The sequence below is a fragment of the Lepidochelys kempii genome, chromosome 2 (assembly GCF_965140265.1).
Source record: "Lepidochelys kempii isolate rLepKem1 chromosome 2, rLepKem1.hap2, whole genome shotgun sequence".
Classification (NCBI taxonomy): Eukaryota; Metazoa; Chordata; order Testudines; family Cheloniidae; genus Lepidochelys; species Lepidochelys kempii.
The window spans coordinates 70,143,494-70,163,826 of NC_133257.1; the positions used below are offsets into that span (position 1 = coordinate 70,143,494).

A 20,333-nucleotide genomic window follows, 5' to 3' on the forward strand; every position below is an offset into this window, starting at 1 on the left:
AACAGCGTGATGCAGTTGCAAAACAAGCTAATATCGTTCTGGGGTATATTAACTTGTGTTGTTTGTTAGATACAGGAGGTAATTGTTCCACTCTACTTGGCACAGGTGAGTCCCCAGCTGGAATCCAGTGGTGAGCATTACACTTTAGGAAAGATGTGGGCAAACTGAGGAGAACTTAGAGCGGCAAAAAAAAGAGGTCAGGTTTTCTAAACCTTTTCTATGAGGAAAAGTTGAACAAACTAGGCATGCTTAGTCTTGAGAAGAAGACTGAGGGTGGACCTAATAATAGTCTTCAAAAGGGCTGGTATAGTAAGGACAGTGATGAACTATTCTCCATGTCCACTGATGCTAGGACAAGAAGTAATCAACTTAATCTGTACTAGAGAGATTTAGGTTAGGACCTCTCCCCCCCCCCCCCCCCCGACGTTCTTGTTAAACCCTGGATTTGTGCTGGAAATGGCCCACCTTGATTATCATACACATTGTAAGGAGAGTGATCACTTTAGATAAGCTATTACCAGCAGGAGAGTGGGGTGGGAGGAGGTATTTTTTCATGTTTTGTGTGTATATAAAAAGATCTTCTACACTTTCCACAGTATGCATCTGATGAAGTGAGCTGTAACTCATGAAAGCTTATGCTCGAATAAATTGGTTAGTCTCTAAGGTGCCACAAGTACTCCTTTTCTTCTTTCTAACTATAAGGCTATTAAGCTCTGGAATAGGTTTCCAAGGAAGGTGGTGGGATCCCTGTCGTTGGTTTTTAAGAACAGGTTAGACAAATGCCTGCCAGGGAAGGTCTAGGTATAGTTGGTACTGTGTCAGCATTGGGGGGGATGGGACTATGACCTCGAGGTCCTTTCCATCGCTAAGTTTCTATGGTGCTAGAAGGACGGGAGACAAGTGGTGTGGTCCATTTATTGAGAGAGTATGCCTGCCTTTTGTTCTCAAGATGCTGAACTTCGTTATCCGTCGCAGCTCCTGGAGGAATGAAAATTTGTGAGCTTGCCTGATGTGTATGGCCCTTGCCATAGTTAGTCCATGCCTCTGCTATTTCTGTATTAGATTACTGCAACGTGTTCAGTCAAGATGGAACTATACTTTCGGACCATTTAGGAATGTTAGTTAGCACAGAACGCAACTGCCCATTTACTTAGTGATGTTTCTAGAATGAAGCACAGTGCACTAGTGCTTGGTCGACCACACGTGTTGGGGATTGTACTGCGCCTAGCACAGTGGGGTCATGGTTCATGACTGGGGCTTCTACCTGCTAATACAAATAGCATTTGCATTTGATTAATTTCTTGATGCAGTTCAAAGTGGTGATTGACCTTTGTGGATTGGTCCTGATTATTTTAGAGAGTGCCTCTTTCATGCTCCATTCTGAGAGTTAAGATTATCTGAGATGCTGTGCTGACAATCCATAGATAAAACTGTTAGCATGTTTAATGTGCCCTCAAAAATGGAGGCCGGTCTTAAATCAGATCTTCTGGTTTTTGCCCTAAATTGGGATAAGACTTTATGTTCAGTCTTCTTGAGGTGCCATTTTTTTTATTTGTGGTTTTATAAGTGATGTATATTTTATGACTTGTTTTAATGTAATTTTAAAACAGTGGTTTTAAAGCAAACAGGAGAGGCGAATTCCTCTGCCCATTCTGCTCTGCAGTGCTGGAGTAAAGTTTCTTGCTCAGAGTTGCTCAGATTCTGGTATATGCCAGTATCTAGGTCCTGAGTTGTCTAGTACGGTTTCAGTTTAGTCTAAGTCTAACTAGTGTATTGTTTGTTCTGCCTCTGAATGTTATGCATGTAAACAAAAAGTCACATTACACAAAACATGTAGCAGTGTTTACCGGCAGTGTTTGATTTCAGAGTGTGTAGCATGTCTGCAAGAACTTAAAATATTTGGGTTGTATCATAACAACTGAAAATATTTTCTGCATTTGTCATTGAATATATTGTCAGTTTTGCAAATTAATTGAATTGAGAATTCATTATTTTAATATCAAAACTTCTGTTTACCTAGTTTTGGGTGTAATTCTAACTAGAGTCAGTAGTCTTAACCAAACAAAAAACCTAACAGCCTTTGTGTAGTAGTTTACACTTAATTTTGTGTATAGACTGTAGAAAATATTGTCTTCCTGCTGCTGCTGCACTGTAAAATCAGAATATTTCAGTTGAGGGAAGCCAGGTTTCCCTTTCCTGAAGGAGACTTTCAAAAATGGTAAAATAGTCCTTTACTGCAGGGGTTCTCAAACTTCATTGCACCACGTCCCCTTCTGACAACAAAAATTACTATATGACCCCAGAAGTGGGGATTGAAGCTTGAGCCTGCCTGAGCCTCACTGCCCTGGGTGGGAGGGCCAAAGCCTGAGCCCTACTGCTGCGGGCGGTGGGGAGAAGCTGTAGCCCCAGGGCTTCAGCCCCAGGCAGGGGGTCTGTAACCTGAGCCCCACTGCCCAGGGCTGAAGCCCTTGGGCTTGGGCTTCAGCTCCAGGCAGTGGGGCTCGGACTTCAGCCTGGGCCTCTGCAAGTCTAAGCCAGCCCTGGGGACCCTGTTAAAATGGGGTCGTGACCCAATTTGGGGTCCCAACCCACAGTTTGAGAACTGGTGCTCTGCTGAAACAGTAGATACGCTTCTCAGAATCAGTGTTCTTGCATTTAGAAAACTACTGTATTGTAGGATGCAAACCTATAAGAACACTTGACGTTTGAGTGAGTTGTGTGATGCATAATAGCTCACACTTTGCCTTCTGAGGATCACCCAGTGTGTTAAAAAGGGGTATTTATGTTCTTGGTGCTTGTGGATTTTATTTGTAAAGAGATACTATCAACTTTAATTTTTTGAAATTGACTAAAATCAAATAGTATGTCACGATGTTTTTATAATTTCTGGCCTTTAAAACATTTTTCTGCTTGGTGCAGTTTGTGCTGGTACAATTGCACAGAAGCCATTCCCTCTATATAAATTTGAATGTGATTATTAAACCAGTCAAGCAATCAGATCATATGAGTGTCCTCTAATACTGTCATAAAGCATCACATGCCAAGGGTAAAAACTTTGCATCTTGACATGCTGATAAAGTGAGTATGGGGTGGTATCAATAATAATTAATAGAAATGTCTCATATTTAGCTGTGAAACCTGGCAGATGTGTTTGAAACAGAAAGCCAGGTTTTACTTTGTTGTGTCCTGTGAATAAAACAGGAACGACAGTTGTCATGAGGAATGCATAATGGAAAAACCAAACTAATCACAAGTGTCTGTATCAACTACACTGACCAAGAGCTTTTTATAAATGATCTCTTACAAGCACTTGTTCTATATAATTCTTAAGCAACAATAACCAACATCATCTGCCTTCTTCAGTTCTATAATAGCAGTTACTAATGCCTGCCTTGTATCCAGGGTGCGAATGAAGTATTGACTTTGTTTTGAGACTTTAAAAAATAAATAAATTATTTGTTCCATGAGATAAGTGGCAAAGTTGTAGTAAGATTAATGGGCAGCAGACTGAGTGGCTCATACTTAAAGGGAACAAAACATTAGTCTGCAACATCACATGGGAAATCTATTTAACAACCAAATGATTTACCAACGTAAAGCTTTACAGGTGCAACAGATAATCACAATGGTCTTTTGGCCTTAGAATTGAGAATCTATGAATTATCTGAATCTATTTGGTGAAACTATTTCCTTTTTTGAGTCTGAAGAAAAACTGAAGAAACTATTTCCTTTTTTGACTTGCTGTCTAGCACTAGAAAAGGTACACGGTGACCTGGCATATGTAAGATGTGGCACTTCTTGAACAAAATGCACTCTAGCTCATTGTGCTGCATTCTTGGTTGCAGGACAATGCTTTATTGGCTGTGTCTTAGTAACAGTACAATTCAATAATTCTGTGGGGGGGGGGGGGAAGAAAGGAGTGTTTTGAAATGAAATGAGGAGACTGTGGTTACCTTAAAACCTTAATTGTAAAGAACTGGTAAACCTCAACATATTAGTAATGGGGGAAAAATCATGACCGCTGGCACCAAAGGGAAGGATTGGGTTATTCTGCTGTGGTTGTATGGCTTTTACATTGGTATTCATGAGACGCCTTGGGATTATTAGATAAGTACTAATTTTAATTTAAAAATGAAGTGATTGGGAGGTGGCATTTTTGACATTGGTAAGGCATTATTCAGATTCCCAAAGTCCCTGATGAAATATTAATGAATTGTTTACTAAACTGTCAAACTTCTTTTCTTCAACAATGTGCTGTAAATGTCTGCTCAGACTGGCACTTATAAATAAATGTATATTAAACCTCAATTCTTCCTTTGTTCCAAGGAATGTCTTCCTCCGCCTTTGATTTTCTTGAGCTTTAATGTTAGATCAAAGTAGAGAGCTTTATTTGTTTGAAAGCGTTTTCTTTGACAGTTGGTAAACTTTTACCGAATTTTGAAATAAACTGGCATTCCTTATTTTTGCACTGCTTTCTCAAACTCTAAAGTTGTAATCAAGGGCTCTTCTTAAATCTTATTTAATGTTTGTAATGTTCTTTGAAGAGGACAAATGCTATGTTAGTGTGAAGTGTTCTAAAAACAATGAAGTGGATATTTTCTGATTACTTTTTACATTGTATGGAATTTTCTAGTTTGACCAATGCTGATTGATTATTGTTCTCTCGGCTGACTAAAACTGTACAGGTTTGTTAATCCCTGGGGCTTCACAGACTCCATGGGCTGTGTTATAAAAATTACCTGCATCTTGCCAGAAGCCACTGTCTTAAGGGACGAATGAGACTTGGCTTTATAAATCTTTTTGGTAGCAGTGAGTTGGCCCCTACGCATGCTGAGAAATGGCTTGTTATGAGGAAGTGTTGAGAACAAAATGTTGAACAACAAAATCTTCAAATGTCAAAGCATACAAAAATAGAATACAAAATACAAAAAGGGCGTAATTCTGTATTCCTGTTCCTGGAAAATCTGGTTGTGTTAAAAATCCAAAATCTTGGTGATGTTTCCATTCTTGGTGTCAGCAGTACACTTGTGTGCAGGGGAATACTCCCCACCTGCAGATTAGAAGAGATCATCAGGAGAACATCATTGTGATGTTCCTCCTACTGTGGGGGAGAAGTGGTAATTTAGTCTCCCTCATTTCCCCCATAGTCTATCTTGGCATGCATATACACTGATGCTTACCACTAAATACAAACACTGTATTTAACACTTCTGGAGCCAAATAACTTTCTTAGTTAAAGAGGGAGGGAGGGAAGGACAAAAATCATACATCACTAAGCTGCATTGGACCCTTTGGAATGCAGCTACATATTTTTAAGGCCATGATACTAAACTGGGAGGAGTGGTAGATACGCTGGAGGGGAGGGATAGGATACAGAAGGACCTAGACCAATTGGAAGATTGGGCCAAAAGGAATCTGATGAGGTTCAATAAGGATAAGTGCAGGGTCCTGCACTTAGGACGGAAGAACCCAATGCACAGCTACAGACTAGGGACCGAATGGCTAGGCAGCAGTTCTGCAGAAAAGGACCTAGGGGTGACAGTGGACGAGAAGCTGGATATGAGTCAGCAGTGTGCCCTTGTTGCCAAGAAGGCCAATGGCATTTTGGGATGTATAAGTAGGGGCATAGCGAGCAGATCGAGGGACGTGATCATTCCCCTCTATTCGACATTGGTGAGGCCTCATCTGGAGTACTGTGTCCAGTTTTGAGCCCCACACTTCAAGAAGGATGTGGATAAATTGGAGAGAGTCCAGCGAAGGGCAACAAAAATGATTAGGGGACTGGAACACATGAGTTATGAGGAGAGGCTGAGGGAGCTGGGATTGTTTAGCCTGCAGAAGAGAAGAATGAGGGGGGATTTGATAGCTGCTTTCAACTACCTGAAAGGGGGTTCCAAAGAGGATGGCTCTAGACTGTTCTCAATGGTAGCAGATGACAGAACGAGGAGTAATGGTCTCAAGTTGCAGTGGGGGAGGTTTAGATTGGATATTAGGAAAAACTTTTTCACTAAGAGGGTGGTGAAACACTGGAATGCGTTACCTGGGGAGGTGGTAGAATCTCCTTCCTTAGAGGTTTTTAAGGTCAGGCTTGACAAAGCCCTGGCTGGGATGATTTAACTGGGAATTGGTCCTGCTTTGAGCAGGGGGTTGGACTAGATGACCTTCTGGGGTCCCTTCCAACCCTGATATTCTATGATTCTATGATTCTATGACTGGTTGATCAGTGTCCTTTTTAAGAATACAGAAGCTGTATTTCATTGCAGACCTCTAGCAACCTAGTCTGAATACAAACCGTAAGACTCTCAACTAATGAGTTCTTAAATCTTTCTAAAATTAGAGAAGGCTGGCTGGATTGTCAAAAATATGATTTGATATGGTCCTCAAAAACCAATTTTCAAATTATTTTTTGTATTCTCTTATACACTGTACCTGGTAATGTTTTGACAGTTAAGTACTATCATATAGCTAGGGCCCTACCAAATTCACAGCCGTGAAAAACGCATCACGGACTGTGAAATGTGGACTCTACCGTGAAATCCGGTCTTTTGTGTACTTTTACCCTATACTATACAGATTTCACAGGGGACACCAGCGTTTCTCAACTAGGGGTCTTAACCCAAAAGGGGGTTGCAAGGTTATTGTAGTGGGGGTTGTGGTGTATTGCCACCCTTGTGCGCTGCCTTCAGAGCTGGGTGGCTGGAAAGTGGTGGCTGCCAGCTGAGGGCCCAGCTCTGCAGGCAGCAGCGCAGAAGTAAGGTGGCAATACCACACCGTGCCCTCCATCCTTCTGCGCTGCTGCTGGCGGCGGTGCTGCTGCCTTCAGAGCTGGGTTCCTGGCCAACGGCCGCCACTCTCCAGCTGCCCAGCTCTGAAGGCAGCGCCGCTGCCAGCAGCAGGTCCCAAGTAAGGGTGGCAGTACCACAACACTCCTACATTAATCTTGCGACTTCCCCACTACCTGCTTTTGGGTCAGGACCCCTTCAGTTACAACACGATGAAATTTCAGATTTAAATAGCTGAAATAATGACATTTGATTTTTAAAATCCTATGACCATGACATTGACCAAAATGGACCATGAATTTGGTAGTGCCTCACATACAGCATATAGTGTAGCAACTTCACATAAGTGTGAAAAGGGGAGGTTTTTGTGCTGGCTGGCTGTGCAGGCCTGGCTGCCCTGTAGCGTCCCCTGTTGGTCAAGTGTAGAGCTGCTGGCATACCCTTCCTGAGTTTCCTGTCCTGAGGTGGGTCTCCTCCGCTCTCCACATGCCAGTCTGTCATGATGTGGCGTAGCCCTCCGGCCAAGTCAAACACAATTTAACCTCTTCTGGGGTAGCAAAAGTCCAACTGTAGTCCCAACAGACAAAAAGGTTCTTTGCCTTTTGGTGAATTCTCTTCAGCCCACCCTCTGTCCCTGATCCCAGCCCCTTTCTCGCTATCTGTGAGAGTCTTTCTGTCTCTGGGATAGAGTACTCATCCCCAGGCTAGCTCCCCTCCTGCATTGTTCTCAGCCCCTTCTGCGCTTTGCTTCTTGACTCCTTCCTGGCTCTGGTATAAAGCACTGGGCCCCTGGGCTGATCAGTCTGAAATACCCAATGTCCTACAGACCCTTGTGCCAGGGCCTTCCACTGAAGCCTGCTCCATTCCCTGTGGTTCTACTGCAGAGTGAGATCACTCTATCATTTTATAAGGCCCAGGTGTCCATTAGGCTGTCACATGGCCTTCCTTAGTTCCACCCTCTCACACCAGGAAGCAACTATCCAATTATGGCACAGGTGTGGCCCCATCTCCCCTTAAAGACGCCAGTCACCCTGTGACAGATACTTTGGGATGGGCCAAGTAATAGTGGTATTTAATTCAGAAGAGGGAAAAGCATAAACATGTTTTATTACAGATCTCCTTCCATTTTCTGTACTTCACAAATCCTGGTGAAAAAGCTACAGGGATTACTGAACTCTTATCTGCCCTGAGAACTGGCAGAGTTTTTACTCAATTTTTAATCATGGACCACGTGCAGGCAGTGACTCAGATTGTGGAAAAGGCTGGTTAGAAGAACTTATTCTGTATGGCTTTGGTAGGTGGAAAAGACCTTTGACACTGTGGAAATGTATGAAGAGTTAAAAATGCTGGAAAAACTGAAACATGGAGTAGTAATATGTCATCCTTCCAGCCTGTGTACTTTTGGCATTGGATGGCTTTATGCACAATTCTCCATTTCTCTGAAGAGCTTCAGCCTCTGTAACTTGGTCCCTTTGTGTGTTAACCTGTGATATTTGGCACGTATTAATGCTGTGGATTTTCATCTTCCTTTGATTACATCATTTTCCTTACTATACCTAGACAAAATGTGTTGTTTGCGCTGCCTTTTCCTGCTCATTATCAGGTGTGGAAATAACTTTTGCATTGTAATAAGTAGAAGATTCTGCCAGTCCTGTAGCTCAGTTTGCTAAATGGAAATATCACGAATGGTGGTTCTTTAATTATCTTATGTTTTTTACAGTTGCTAATGTTTAGCTACAACAGACTTTCAGCTACAGATTTGGATGGATAGAGGAAGTAGCTGTGGAACACACTAGCTCAAGTCCTTCCCCCCCCATTCCATTCTTTACCTGTCATTTGGTCATAATTTAAGGCTAGAAGGGACCCACATCATCATCTTTTCTCACCTTCTGTGGCGGCCCAGCACCCACATGTTAATCAACTGATACGGGACAAAGTATTACAGCTCACAGGACGCTAACTACTATGTGCCATCAGCAGAGATTATGAGGAAACAAGGTGCCCAAGACCCCGGAAATGGCAGGGAAATGATTAGTAAAATCAAGTGAGCTAATCCTGGCAAGCGACCTGCATCCACAGGCTGTAGAGGAAGGTGAAAAACTGCCAATCTGATCTGCTGGGGGGGAAATTCCTTCTCAACCCCACAAACCTAGTTAGAAGTTGAGTCAGATTTGGTATATTTAGCATCTTCTAAATACTGCGAATCAACTGATTAAAACCACAAGTGTGTGTTAACTATTTTGAAAAAGTAAAAATCTAACCTAGAAACCAGAACTTTACTTCCAAAAAATTTCCTATTCCCCATATTTCATTTTTCGCATTAAAATTTATTTCATAAGACTAACAAGTTTTGTATTTGCTCATGTTTTTTCAGCTGGATTATAGTTGTGTTGCAGATCTTGTTTTCAGCATGTACTTGAAGTATGTATATATAGGCAGCACTGCATCTCTCAAGTGATTCCTTATGTGCTTCCAAGGGCTGGAGGCAATCTAAGGATGACTGAGGTGATGCTGTTGAGTAGTCAAGAGACACAGAATTGCATCTTTAAATTATTCCCTATTCTGGGAGTTTTCATTTCTTTGCACATGAGGCTCTCAGCAGAATAGGAGTGCCTCATGCATTCATGATAGGGCTAAATTTATTATAGCTTTAATAAAGGAAGAGTGCCTCTCATGTCAAATAGCATCTTGAAAGAAATAAGGCCTGAAATAAGTAAGATACAAAAAGTTCCTATGGCTTTATATTTTGTTTTTCAGAGGACAGATGATTTCAGGTGAAGACTGTGAATTTATTCAAAGATTTGAGCAGAAGAGGAACCCAGAAGAAAAACAAGAATTGCTGCAAGCTGAAGGCAGTCAGGTAACCCAGCTTCCTTTAAAAAAAATTTTTTTGGGAAGGCGGGGGGGGGGGGGTTGCTCTTGCCATACTAATTCTACTTACTAATTCTAATTCTACTTAAATGTTGGAAGTATGTGTTTTGCTGTTACACTATTTAGCAAGTTTTAGCAGGGCTTCAGACAGTTCCATTACAAATGAATTTTTGTGAGGTGGAACTTGGCCCTTATTTTTAACAGACCTCTTAATTTTTAAATGTGTTCAGCTGGGATGAGATCAAAAGAAGCTGGGAAGCTTCATACATATATGTTTTGCTCTTGGATAATACTTTTTAGGTATTTTTTTCTGATATGGCTGGGTGCATTTTGGTACAACTTCTTAAACTCAAATAAATGGAATTTGAGATGTAACTAATGCATACAGTATTTAAATAGCTACATATAATATGCATTGTTTGTATAGTGACAGTGTAACTGTCCAAGGTGGTACATTAAATTGATGACATAGCATAGTCTGAAATAAAGTAGCCTAAATGTTACATAGAATGTAAAGAGTAGTGATAAGTTTTTTGTGGCTCTTTCTAGGTTCACCTCAACCCCTTTCCCCATATTCTCCAGATGCTTGCTCTCATTTTCTCCAAGTAAAATAAAGCATGAATCTCTAGCTCTAGCAGTTCGTGAAATCTGCTGCTAAAAACATATCATGATTAAATTGTGCTGGGGGGAGGAAAGCAGTTTGAATAACTCTTAAGGTCCAACTTGTATCTATCTTCCAGCCAGAAACATATGGGTAGGCCAGGTGAGCTTTCCAAGTGCTGGTTCTGCACCACTGAGAGGGAGAAACTTGCAATCCCTTCAGCATCTGTCACTGAATTTGCCCATGTCTTACAAATTTTCTTTTTCTTAAAAGAAACATTGAAGGAGAGATTCTAATTCTGACTCATTAATCTTTTGACAAATCATGTTGAGGAACCTTGCTAACTCCCGCTAGTTACTTCACTGATTCCATTGAATGCCATAGAACAATTTGTAAAAGGTAATGAACAGTGAAATGCACTTCTATGTGAAGTGCATGGCAAAAATATTTCATTATGATGTCAAGTGCGTTCATATTATATTGTAGATGAATAAGACATTAGGATGCTTAAAATTTACATAAAGCCAAAATGTGAATTATTGAGATTCTACTGCATATTATAAAACAATTGCTAATATTAATTTTATGCATTTTATTTTCTAGTGTGCTAAAACATTCATAAACTTGATGACTCATATCTCGAAGGAGCAGACGGTTCAGTACATCCTAACTATGATTGATGATATGCTGCAAGTAGGTCAATAACCTATTTCATATTTAAGTCGTCGTCTTTGTTGCTTGGATGTCTCTTGAGCTAATTATGATCTCTTTGTGTATGTATGTAATACTGTATTCAAAGAGTGTATATTTAGGTTGCACAGTCAAGCACTCAAAAGTTGGGAAATGCCAGAATAAATATTTCACAGGCAATCTTAGCTTGGCCCCTTCGTGTTGATGCATTATGATACTTTGAGTCTTTAAGTACATGATCACATTGGACCCCAGCTACACTTAGTACACAGAATGGATGCTGCTCCAGGAATGAGGCAACTGTTGAATAGTTGTTGATAAAAATAAAAATTTTCCATTGAAAACTTTGAAAATGAATTTTTTTTTTTGGTCAACATTTTCTGGGGTGGGAGGGAAACCAGTTTTCTAATTGGCTCTAGTATTGAGCCGTCATGTTGATGTTAAGAAATAGTGTGTTAAAATACCTTGGCATCAGGTTTGTGTGTTAAATCAAATTAAATACCCAAATGTGACACTTTAAGAAAAGGGCAATGGAATTTCAAATGTGTTTAATCCTGGTTTTTTTCCTTTCTAATATTTTTTTGAAGCTTGTAAACTCCTGTCTTTATTTTTAATCACAACATGATATTCTTCGTTTTGATGGATATCAAACTGAGGCTTCCATCTCCGGCTTAAGTGCACTGCTGAGGCTTACTAAAATTTCTACTCTTTCCTGAAGTGGTAGGATTAAGGTCTGTTAAGAAACTTGTAACAAATTATATTCCCTTTTTCCTTGACAGTTGAGTGGTCTTGTTTCTCTGTCTGGCTTCTGACAAGTTCTTGACTCAGTATAGGTAATTTATTTTTAAGCCAAGGGGAACCAATATGATGATCTAGACTTGGATAAAAAAGTAGAGTGTGCGCTTATAAAATTTGCAGGTGACATAATGCTGGGGGGGTTGCAAATATTTTTGGAGGACAGGATTAGAAGTCAGAAGGACTTTGACAAATTGGAGTATTGATCTGAATTTAACAAGATGAAATTCAGTAAATATAACTGCAAAGTACTGCACTTAGAAAGGAAAAATCAAATGTGAAATTACAAAATGGGGATTAACTGGTTAGGGATTAATACTTCTGAAAAGGATCTGGGGGATAGAGTGGATCACAAATCGAATGAGTAAGCATTATGATGCAGTTGTGAAAAAGGTTAATTGTGAAAAATATAATTCTGGAGTATATTAACCAGAGTGTCATATTTAAGACACAGAAAGTAATTGTACTGCTCTAGCCAGCGCCAGTGAGGCCTCATCTGAGATACTGTCCAATTCTGGACATCACTCTTCAGGAAAGAAGTGGACAAATTGGAGAGAGTCCAGAAGAGAGCAACAACAAAAATGATAAAAGGTTTAGAAAACCTGAACTATGAGGAAAGATTGAAAGAAATAGGCATGTTTAGTGTTGAGAAAAGACTGAAAAGTCTTCAGATATGCTAAGGGCTATTATAAAGATGATGGTGATCAGTTGTTTTCCATGTCCACTGAAAGTAGGACAGGATGTAATGGGCTTAAGCTGCAACAAGGGAGATTGTAGGTTAGATATTGAGAAAAACTTTGTCACTAGAAAGGTAATTAAGCTCCGGAATAGTCTTTTGAGTGGAATCCCCATTTTTGTAGGGTTTTAAGAGCAGGTTGGACCAACAAATATCAGGGATGGCCTAGGTTTACTTGATCCTGCCTTAGAACAGGGGCTGGACTTGCTGGCCCCCTCAAAGTCCCTTCTAGCCGTACATTTCTGTGATTCTAATTCTGGTCTTCTCTTAGCCTAGTTGTTGAAATTATAGGAAGGAAATACAGCTCTTCAAAGGACTGCTATGTCATGTAACTCTGCCACTGTTTGGAGAGAGAGTCATAGCTGTTCTTTTTTTTTTTTTTAAAGCCCAAATAGTTCTGTCTGTTAACTTCTACTGGTCTAGAGTGCAGGAATACTTGGGAGGACCAGAGATTTGTGGAGAGTGCAAAGCTACCAGAACATCAGAGCAGGCTTTTTCTTTCCTGGTGCGCTTGTGATTTTAAAAGTAGAGAGGTTTTCCACTGCTCTTCTGATATTTTAGCCTTCATATACCTCATCTTGTCTCTTCAGCCCATCAGTGATACTCCAATTTTATTCCTTTAGTTGCTTGACCATAAGATGTTCTTCAGATTCTTTTTTTCTCTGTTCTTCTGCTACCCTCATCCTGAAGGAACATTATTGCATCCTTATTGGTGCTCTATTTTAGAGAGTTGGGAGCAATTTGCTATCACTGTTTTACACCTCTGCTGTCAATAACTGGTGTTAAACAGTCTTTGAAATCTAGCTCTTGAAGTAGAACATGATACTGATGCAAAGGGAAGAAATGCTGATCACCTGATTCAGCTGTGCTGCCTGTATCAGTCTGAAGACTTGAAAAGAAATTCAAAAATATTTGGTTAACAACTCTCTGGAGTGGGTGTTGGGGGAGGGAGAAGGGGAATAAGGCAAACATTAGTGAGCATTGCAGGCTCATGTTAGCTGTTAAAGATGGCAGCACAGCATTCATACAATGGTGTTGAAATCTTTTTGTAGCTGTCAAGGATATTTCTTTGGATACTAACTCTCATTTGAGTGGAGGAAAACAAAATGCACAACTTCTCATGATTGCTTTAATTGGGAAGCTTCTTTCATAGAAAGCGATCTTGAGAAGCAGTAAAATCCAGTGTTTTTGTGTACCTTGTGTATTTCATGTTCCCAAGCTACACATTGGTAGGAAGTGAAAGTAGAAATTCCGTGACATTATATACTATATTGTATTTATACTATACACAATGTATCCCAATCTGAATTATTTGATTTAAGAAAGTTAAATGAAAATGTTGAGATTATTTGGGGCCTACGGTGTACAGTTCTCATAAACTTTAGTTCCAAATTAATCATGCTGGTATTCATCTGTGTAATTTACAAACTAGAATAAAGAATAATTTAGAGAGAAAAGTGGCATTCAGTTTTATCTCTGGGTTAATATATGCTTAATATGCTCTATACTGCAGTTTTTTGTTTTTAATGCTAGTTTCAAACAGAAAAAAACCCCAAAACTGTGGCTTGTGGTGTTGTACAACTCCAATTCCTCTTATGGGAGCTTGCATTTGGGGATAAGCGCCGACTGTAGTCTTCAGGATAGACTTTAAAGGCCGTGTAGAACATTCCTGTGCATGCACAGACACTTGAAAGTGCAAAACAATGTGCAAATGTGCACACACAAATTGTGTATGTATAATCCTGTCATTTGTGGGTGCAAGAAATAATGTGGAAAAAAGTTAATGCCCAGAGTTCATTAAGCTGAAATGGAGGTAGAGTTGCAACCCTCTGAAAATGTGGCCCTTCACAGTAGCTATGTAATCTTTCATTCTGAATGTCTGAGCCAGAAGGAAGCATGGTTTTCCTTTAAGCAGACAGTGCATAAACTGAAGTATAACTGGGAGTGTGAGAGAGGAATCGGTCTCTTAAGGGTTGATGGGGAACCAGCATGGAATAGCAGTTAAAGTCTGGGTTTCAACACTTCAGATATCCAACAGTGGTATGTGGTAACAGTTACATTTCCTGTGTCAGTCCCTCTCATTTTATCTCTCATAATGTACCTAATGAGAATATAAGACAATGTAATGGAAAAAATAACATAAAATTGTGACTGAAATACTGATGAGCTTCTCCTTACCTGCCCCTCCCTTTGCAGGAAAAGCATCAGCGTGTTAGTATTTTCTTTGACTATGCAAAACGTGGTAAGAACACTGCATGGTCCTACTTTCTGCCTATGTTGAACCGCCAAGATCTCTTCACTGTGCACATGGTAAGCTTTAAATGTATCTATCTCCCAAGAAGCTGTGGTGAAAATAGAAACGTATTTTCTTTTTGGAGTTTGCAGATTCATAAAACTTAAATCAGTCCTTGTGTGGTAAAAGGCTTTTCTTTTACAAGTCAGGTAAACCAGTTTTATCACACAACAAATTTTTGCACAACCATTTGTTACAAAATACATGCTGCTTTTCCTGGGAATCAAAATAGTGTTATGTGGAACTATGGTTCTTTGTTCTGAATTATTATGTCTGTCTCATTGATCAGGAAATATCTGTGGTAAAAACAGATTTCTTTAAAGAAAACTGTTTAGTTACTAGAAAATATCCACCAACCAGTGATCCCTCTGTAGTTATGTGTGTTAGTATAAAATTTTGTAGCACATATTTTCAAACCTTAAGGGCCGTAATTTTATTATTCACTTTCATATATTATTTGTAAAAGTTGAGGTGGTTATAGATTCTCGTCTGCTACTTTGGAGTGCTGCAGAATGTAGAAGTCCTGCTGCATAATTTGACAGTTTTTCCTCAAATAATTCCTTGAATGCATATAAGTTGTCTTGGGAAGACTGTAGGCATAGAAAACAGATCCAGTTTGTATGTTTCTCACATGTCATAGGCATTGTGAAGAACTACTTATGAAAACCTGTTTTCTGTGTTGTACAATTTCCTCCTCAGAAGATTCCATCTCATTTCCCCAGTGGTTTTCCTGTCCTTTTTAAAGGCAAAAAAAGAATAATAATCTTTCTTCTGGAAACTATATTTTCTGCTTCAGTATGGGCACATGTACTTATTTAAAATTTCTTGGTGCATTGATATTTGTGAGCCTTAAATATTTAAAATTAAGCAAATTGATGTTAATTAATGTTGCATACCCAATTAGGACTAGATCCTGCATCTGGCTTTGTGTTGGCAGACACCTACCTCTGAAAGGAGCCAGTTGCAGGACCAAGCCCTAGACTGCAACGATGCTGTCTTAGATTTTTATTTTATTTTTTATAACCTCTGATCTGTGTACACTGCTTCTGCATACTAATGTGGGGCAGAGCCAACAGAAAAAGCTGAAGGACAAATATTAGGTATAAATAAACTATAAGGCTTTGCTTCGAAAAAATGAATAAAGCAGCAGTATTTGTGTAAGTAGCAATATTTTCCCCGAAATTGGTTTCCAAAGCATATACAGCAGTGTTTTGTTTTTTTTTTTCCTCCGTTCAATCTTTGATCACTTGCAACTGAAGTTCTATTTACCAAATTCTTTTTTAGGCAGCAAGAATTATTGCCAAATTGGCCGCCTGGGGAAAAGAGCTGATGGAAGGCAGTGATCTGAATTATTACTTCAACTGGATTAAAACTCAACTTAGTTCACAGGTAAAAAAACTAAACTTAAACAAAAAATTAAAATGCACTCTTAAAAGGCTTACATTTTTAAACCTCCCTACAAAGGTGTATAAAGTGTAAATGTGTAACTGTATTAACAAAATATGCATTATTTGTTTAAAGAAAAAAACTTTAGACTTCAGTAATTACCAGTTACAATTAACTCTCAAATCCTTAGACTTGCTTTCTAAGTAAGAGATATTATAACTTCACATATACTTTCAAATACTATATACTAAGTTCCAGCTAGAGTAAGAAAAGGAGGGTTTTTGCCGGGGGAGGGGAAACACGCTGAATGATTATATGCTTTTCTGTTTTCGTGATTGATTGAAAAGTGCCATCCCCACAGAGTCTGCACAGCTATGAGAGAGCAAACTGCATTCCATTTTGCTTTTTATGTTTAATAACAAAGTTGCTGACTCCTGGTGACTGAATGTGAGAGAAAATAATCCTTTCAGTTTTTTTTTTTTTTTTGGAGGGCTTGCACTTGGGGGAAAAAAATCATGTCTTGACTTGTATGCTGAACAGTTTTGGAAACCATCTACAGCAAATGAATATAGAACTCCTTTTCTTGTTGTTTTTTGGACTGTAACTGCACTCTAAGGTACATTAATTGATTCCAAGGCCAGAAGAGATCATCGTGAACAGTTAGTGTAATCTCCTGTACAACACAGGTCATGGAACTTCCCAAAAATAATTCTTAGAGCAGATCTTTTAGAAAAATAGCCTATCTTGATTTAGAAATTGCCAGTGATGGAAAATCCACCACAATCCTTGATAAATTGTTCCAATGGTTAATTTCTATCTCAATTGAAAATTTATGCCTTATTTCCAGTCGGACTTTGTCTGACTTCAAGTTCCAGCCATTGGAGTGTGCTATACCTTTCTCTGCTAGATTGAAGAGTCCATTAAAAAAAAAAAATTGATCCCCACTTAGACTGAAACATCTGAAACTGTGAAGCTGCCTAAAAAATGCATAAATGTTTGAGCAGTATTGGCATGTGACAATAGCTCTAGTATAGTAAGAATGACTTGTTCTTCAGAAGCAAAACCATGTTTCTTTGCTGTTTCATATGGTGGCGTTACTTTTTGTGTAAGGTTGTTTACAAAAACAGTTTGTCATTTTCTAATAAGTGTGTGTAGGAGTGAAACTGAATTCTAATAAATTGTGAGACTCAGTTCAGTAGGCTTTCTGACCAAACTTTACTCAGATACATTTTTGGAAACTAAGGACCTTTAGAGGAAGAATACCATATGGTTTCTATAAAAGCAAGAATCTTAAAAGCGTGACTTTATTTTTAAAAACTCAGAGCTGTGCCTTAATATCTTCAAATTGATTCAAGTGTTTTTAGATCATTTGCAGTTGAGTTTGAAATATAAAGAGCATTGTTATAAATACACCTTCTTTTTAAATTTTGAAATGTATTTTGTGATGTCTGGAAGTAATCCTGACTCGCTCTTCTGGGCAGGGAAGATACTTTGAATTATGTCAAAATAATACATCAGTGCCTTTGGCCAATATATAGCTTCACATTGGATTCTTTTGGACTACTTATGTAACGCCAACAGACCCAGTCACTGGCGGGCGGGATCAAATCTGGGACCCCTGGAGCTTAATGGGTAAGCCAAAAGCCAACCAGCTGTTAGCTAAGGCTGTAGAGCAAACACATTAATCTCTCTCTCTCTCTCTCTCTGGATATGTCTACACTACGAAATTAGGTCAATTTTTATAGAAGTTGATTTTTAGAAATCTATTTTATACAGTCGATTTGTGTATGTTCCCACTAAGCACATTAAGTCGGCGGAGTGTGTCCTCAATACCATGGCTAGCATCGAATCAGAGAGTAGTGCACTGTAGGAAGCTATCCCACAGTTCCTGCAGTCTCTGCTGGCTATTGGAATTCTGGGTTAAGCTCCCAACACCTGATGGGGCAAAAATATTGTCGTGGGTGGTTTTGGGTACATGTTGTCAGCCTCCCCTCCCTCCCTCTGTGAAAGCAACTGTAGACAATCATTTTGCACCTTTTTCCCTGGGTTACCCGTGCAGACGCTATAGCATGGCAAGCATGGAGCCCGCTCAACTCACTGCTGCTGTTGCAAGCATTGTAAACACCTCACACATTATACTGCAATATGTGCAGAACCTGGCTAAGAGTCGGCAGCATGAAGACAATTGTGAGGAGGACATGGACACAGACGCTCCTGAAAGCACGGGCTGTGGCAATTGGGACATCATGGCAGCAGTGGGGCTGGTTGATACAGTGGAATGCTGATTCTGGGCCAGGCAAACAGGCACAGATTGGTGGGACTGCATAGTGTTACCGGGATGGAATGAATCCCAGTGGCTGTGAAACTTTCGCATGCATAAGGCCACTTTTCTGTAACTCTGTGAGTTGCTTTCCCCCACCCTGAAGCACAGGAATACCTAGATGAGAGCTGCCCTGACAGTTGAGAAGTGAGTGGCGATAGCCCTGTGGAAACTTGCAATGCCCGACTGCTACCGGTCAGTCGGGAATCAATTTGGAGTGGGCAAATCTACAGTGGGGACTGCTGTGATTCAAGTAGCCAATGCGATCACTGATGTTCTTCTATCAAGGGTAGCGACTGGGCAATGTGCAGACCATAGTGGATGGCTTTGCTGCAATGGGTTTCCCTAACTGTGGTGGGGTGATAGGCGGAACGCATATCCCTATCTTGGCACTGGACCACCTTGCCAACAGTACATAAACCGCAAGAAGTTCTTCTCAATGGTGCTGCAAGCACTGGTGGATCACAAGGGATGTTTCACCAACATCAACGTGGGATGGCTGGGAACGGTGCATGACACTCGGATCTTTAGGAACTCCGGGCTGTTTGAGCAGCTGCAAGACGGGACTTACTTCCCAGAGCAGAAAATTACTGTTGGGGATGTTGAAATGCCGATAGTTATCCTTGGGGACCCAGCCTACTCCTTGCTCCCATGGCTCATGAAGCCATATGCAGGCAGCTTGGACAGTAGTAAGGAGCAGTTCAACTGTAGGCTGAGCAAGTGTAGAATGGTGGTAGAATGTACCTTTTGGACATTTAAAAGCTCGCTAGTGCTGTTTGTTGACTAGGTTAGACCTCAGTACAACCAATATTTTCATTGTTATTACTGCTTGCTGTGTGCTCCATAATACGTGTGAGAGTAAGCGGGAGACGTTTATGGCAGGGTGGGAGGTTGAGGCAAATCGTCTGGCTGCCAGTTTTGAGTAGCCAGACACCAGGGCGATTAAAAGAGCACAGGTAGGTGTGCTGCGCATCAGAGAGGCTTTGAAAACCAGTTTCATGACTGGCCAGGCTACGGTGTGACAGTTGTGTGTGTTTCTCCTTGCTGCAAACCCGCCCCCTTTGTTGATTTTAATTCCCTGTAAGCCAACCACCCTCCCTACTTCGATCACAGCTGGCAAAGGAAATAAAGTCACTATTGTTTTGAAACCATGCATTCTTTCTTTTTTAATTCTAAAAAAAAAAAAAAGGTGAGATAACTGACAAGGTAGCTCGGGTGGGATGGGGAAGGAGGGAAGGACAAGGTCACATTTTGTTGTAGCCACACTTCAAAACAAAACTGTTTTGAATCTTGGGTCATCCTCTGGAGTGGAGTGGCTGGGTGAGGAGGATATAGAACTTGGGGAGGAGGGCAGGCAGTTGTACAGTGGATGCAGAGGCGGTCTGTGCTATTGTTGGCTTTCCTGCAGCTCCACCAGATGCCTGAGCATGTCTGTTGGCTCCCCCATTAGCCTCAGTATTGCATCCTGCCTCTTCTCATCGTGCTCACTAAATGCTTTCCTGGCCTCTGCCACTGAATGCCTCCATGCATTCAGCTGTGCCCTGTCAGTGCGGGAGGACTGCATGAGCTCAGAAACATGTCAGCGCGAGTGCGGTTTTTTCCGCCTTCTAATCTGCGATAACCTCAGGGATGGAGATGATAGGGGAAGCATAGAGACATTTGCTCCTACAGGGGGATAAAAAGGGAGAGTAAAATTTAAGATGATACATTTCTGAGAACAAAAGGGAGACTCTTTTTCACAATGAATCAAGCAATTCACAGCAGACAGCACATGTGTTTTAGGTACAAGGTTGTATTTTGCCTTTTATATTGAGCGCCTGCTGGTATGGTGACACATCACACACGGTTGGGCAACAGAA

At 40.4% G+C, this 20,333-nt stretch overlaps 1 protein-coding gene across 3 annotated transcripts in view; it reads left to right on the plus strand.

Annotated features, from left to right (window-relative positions):
* The window catches only part of ATP6V1H (ATPase H+ transporting V1 subunit H), an 87,473-nt gene that overhangs the window by 10,579 nt on the left and 56,561 nt on the right, over positions 1 to 20,333 (plus strand). For all 3 annotated transcript variants that reach the window (XM_073331151.1, XM_073331152.1, XM_073331153.1), the window contains exons 3-6: positions 9,540 to 9,642; positions 10,858 to 10,947; positions 14,672 to 14,785; positions 16,053 to 16,157. In XM_073331151.1, coding sequence (XP_073187252.1) covers positions 9,540 to 9,642; positions 10,858 to 10,947; positions 14,672 to 14,785; positions 16,053 to 16,157 — 412 coding nt within the window. The remainder of the gene's footprint in view (positions 1 to 9,539; positions 9,643 to 10,857; positions 10,948 to 14,671; positions 14,786 to 16,052; positions 16,158 to 20,333) is intronic.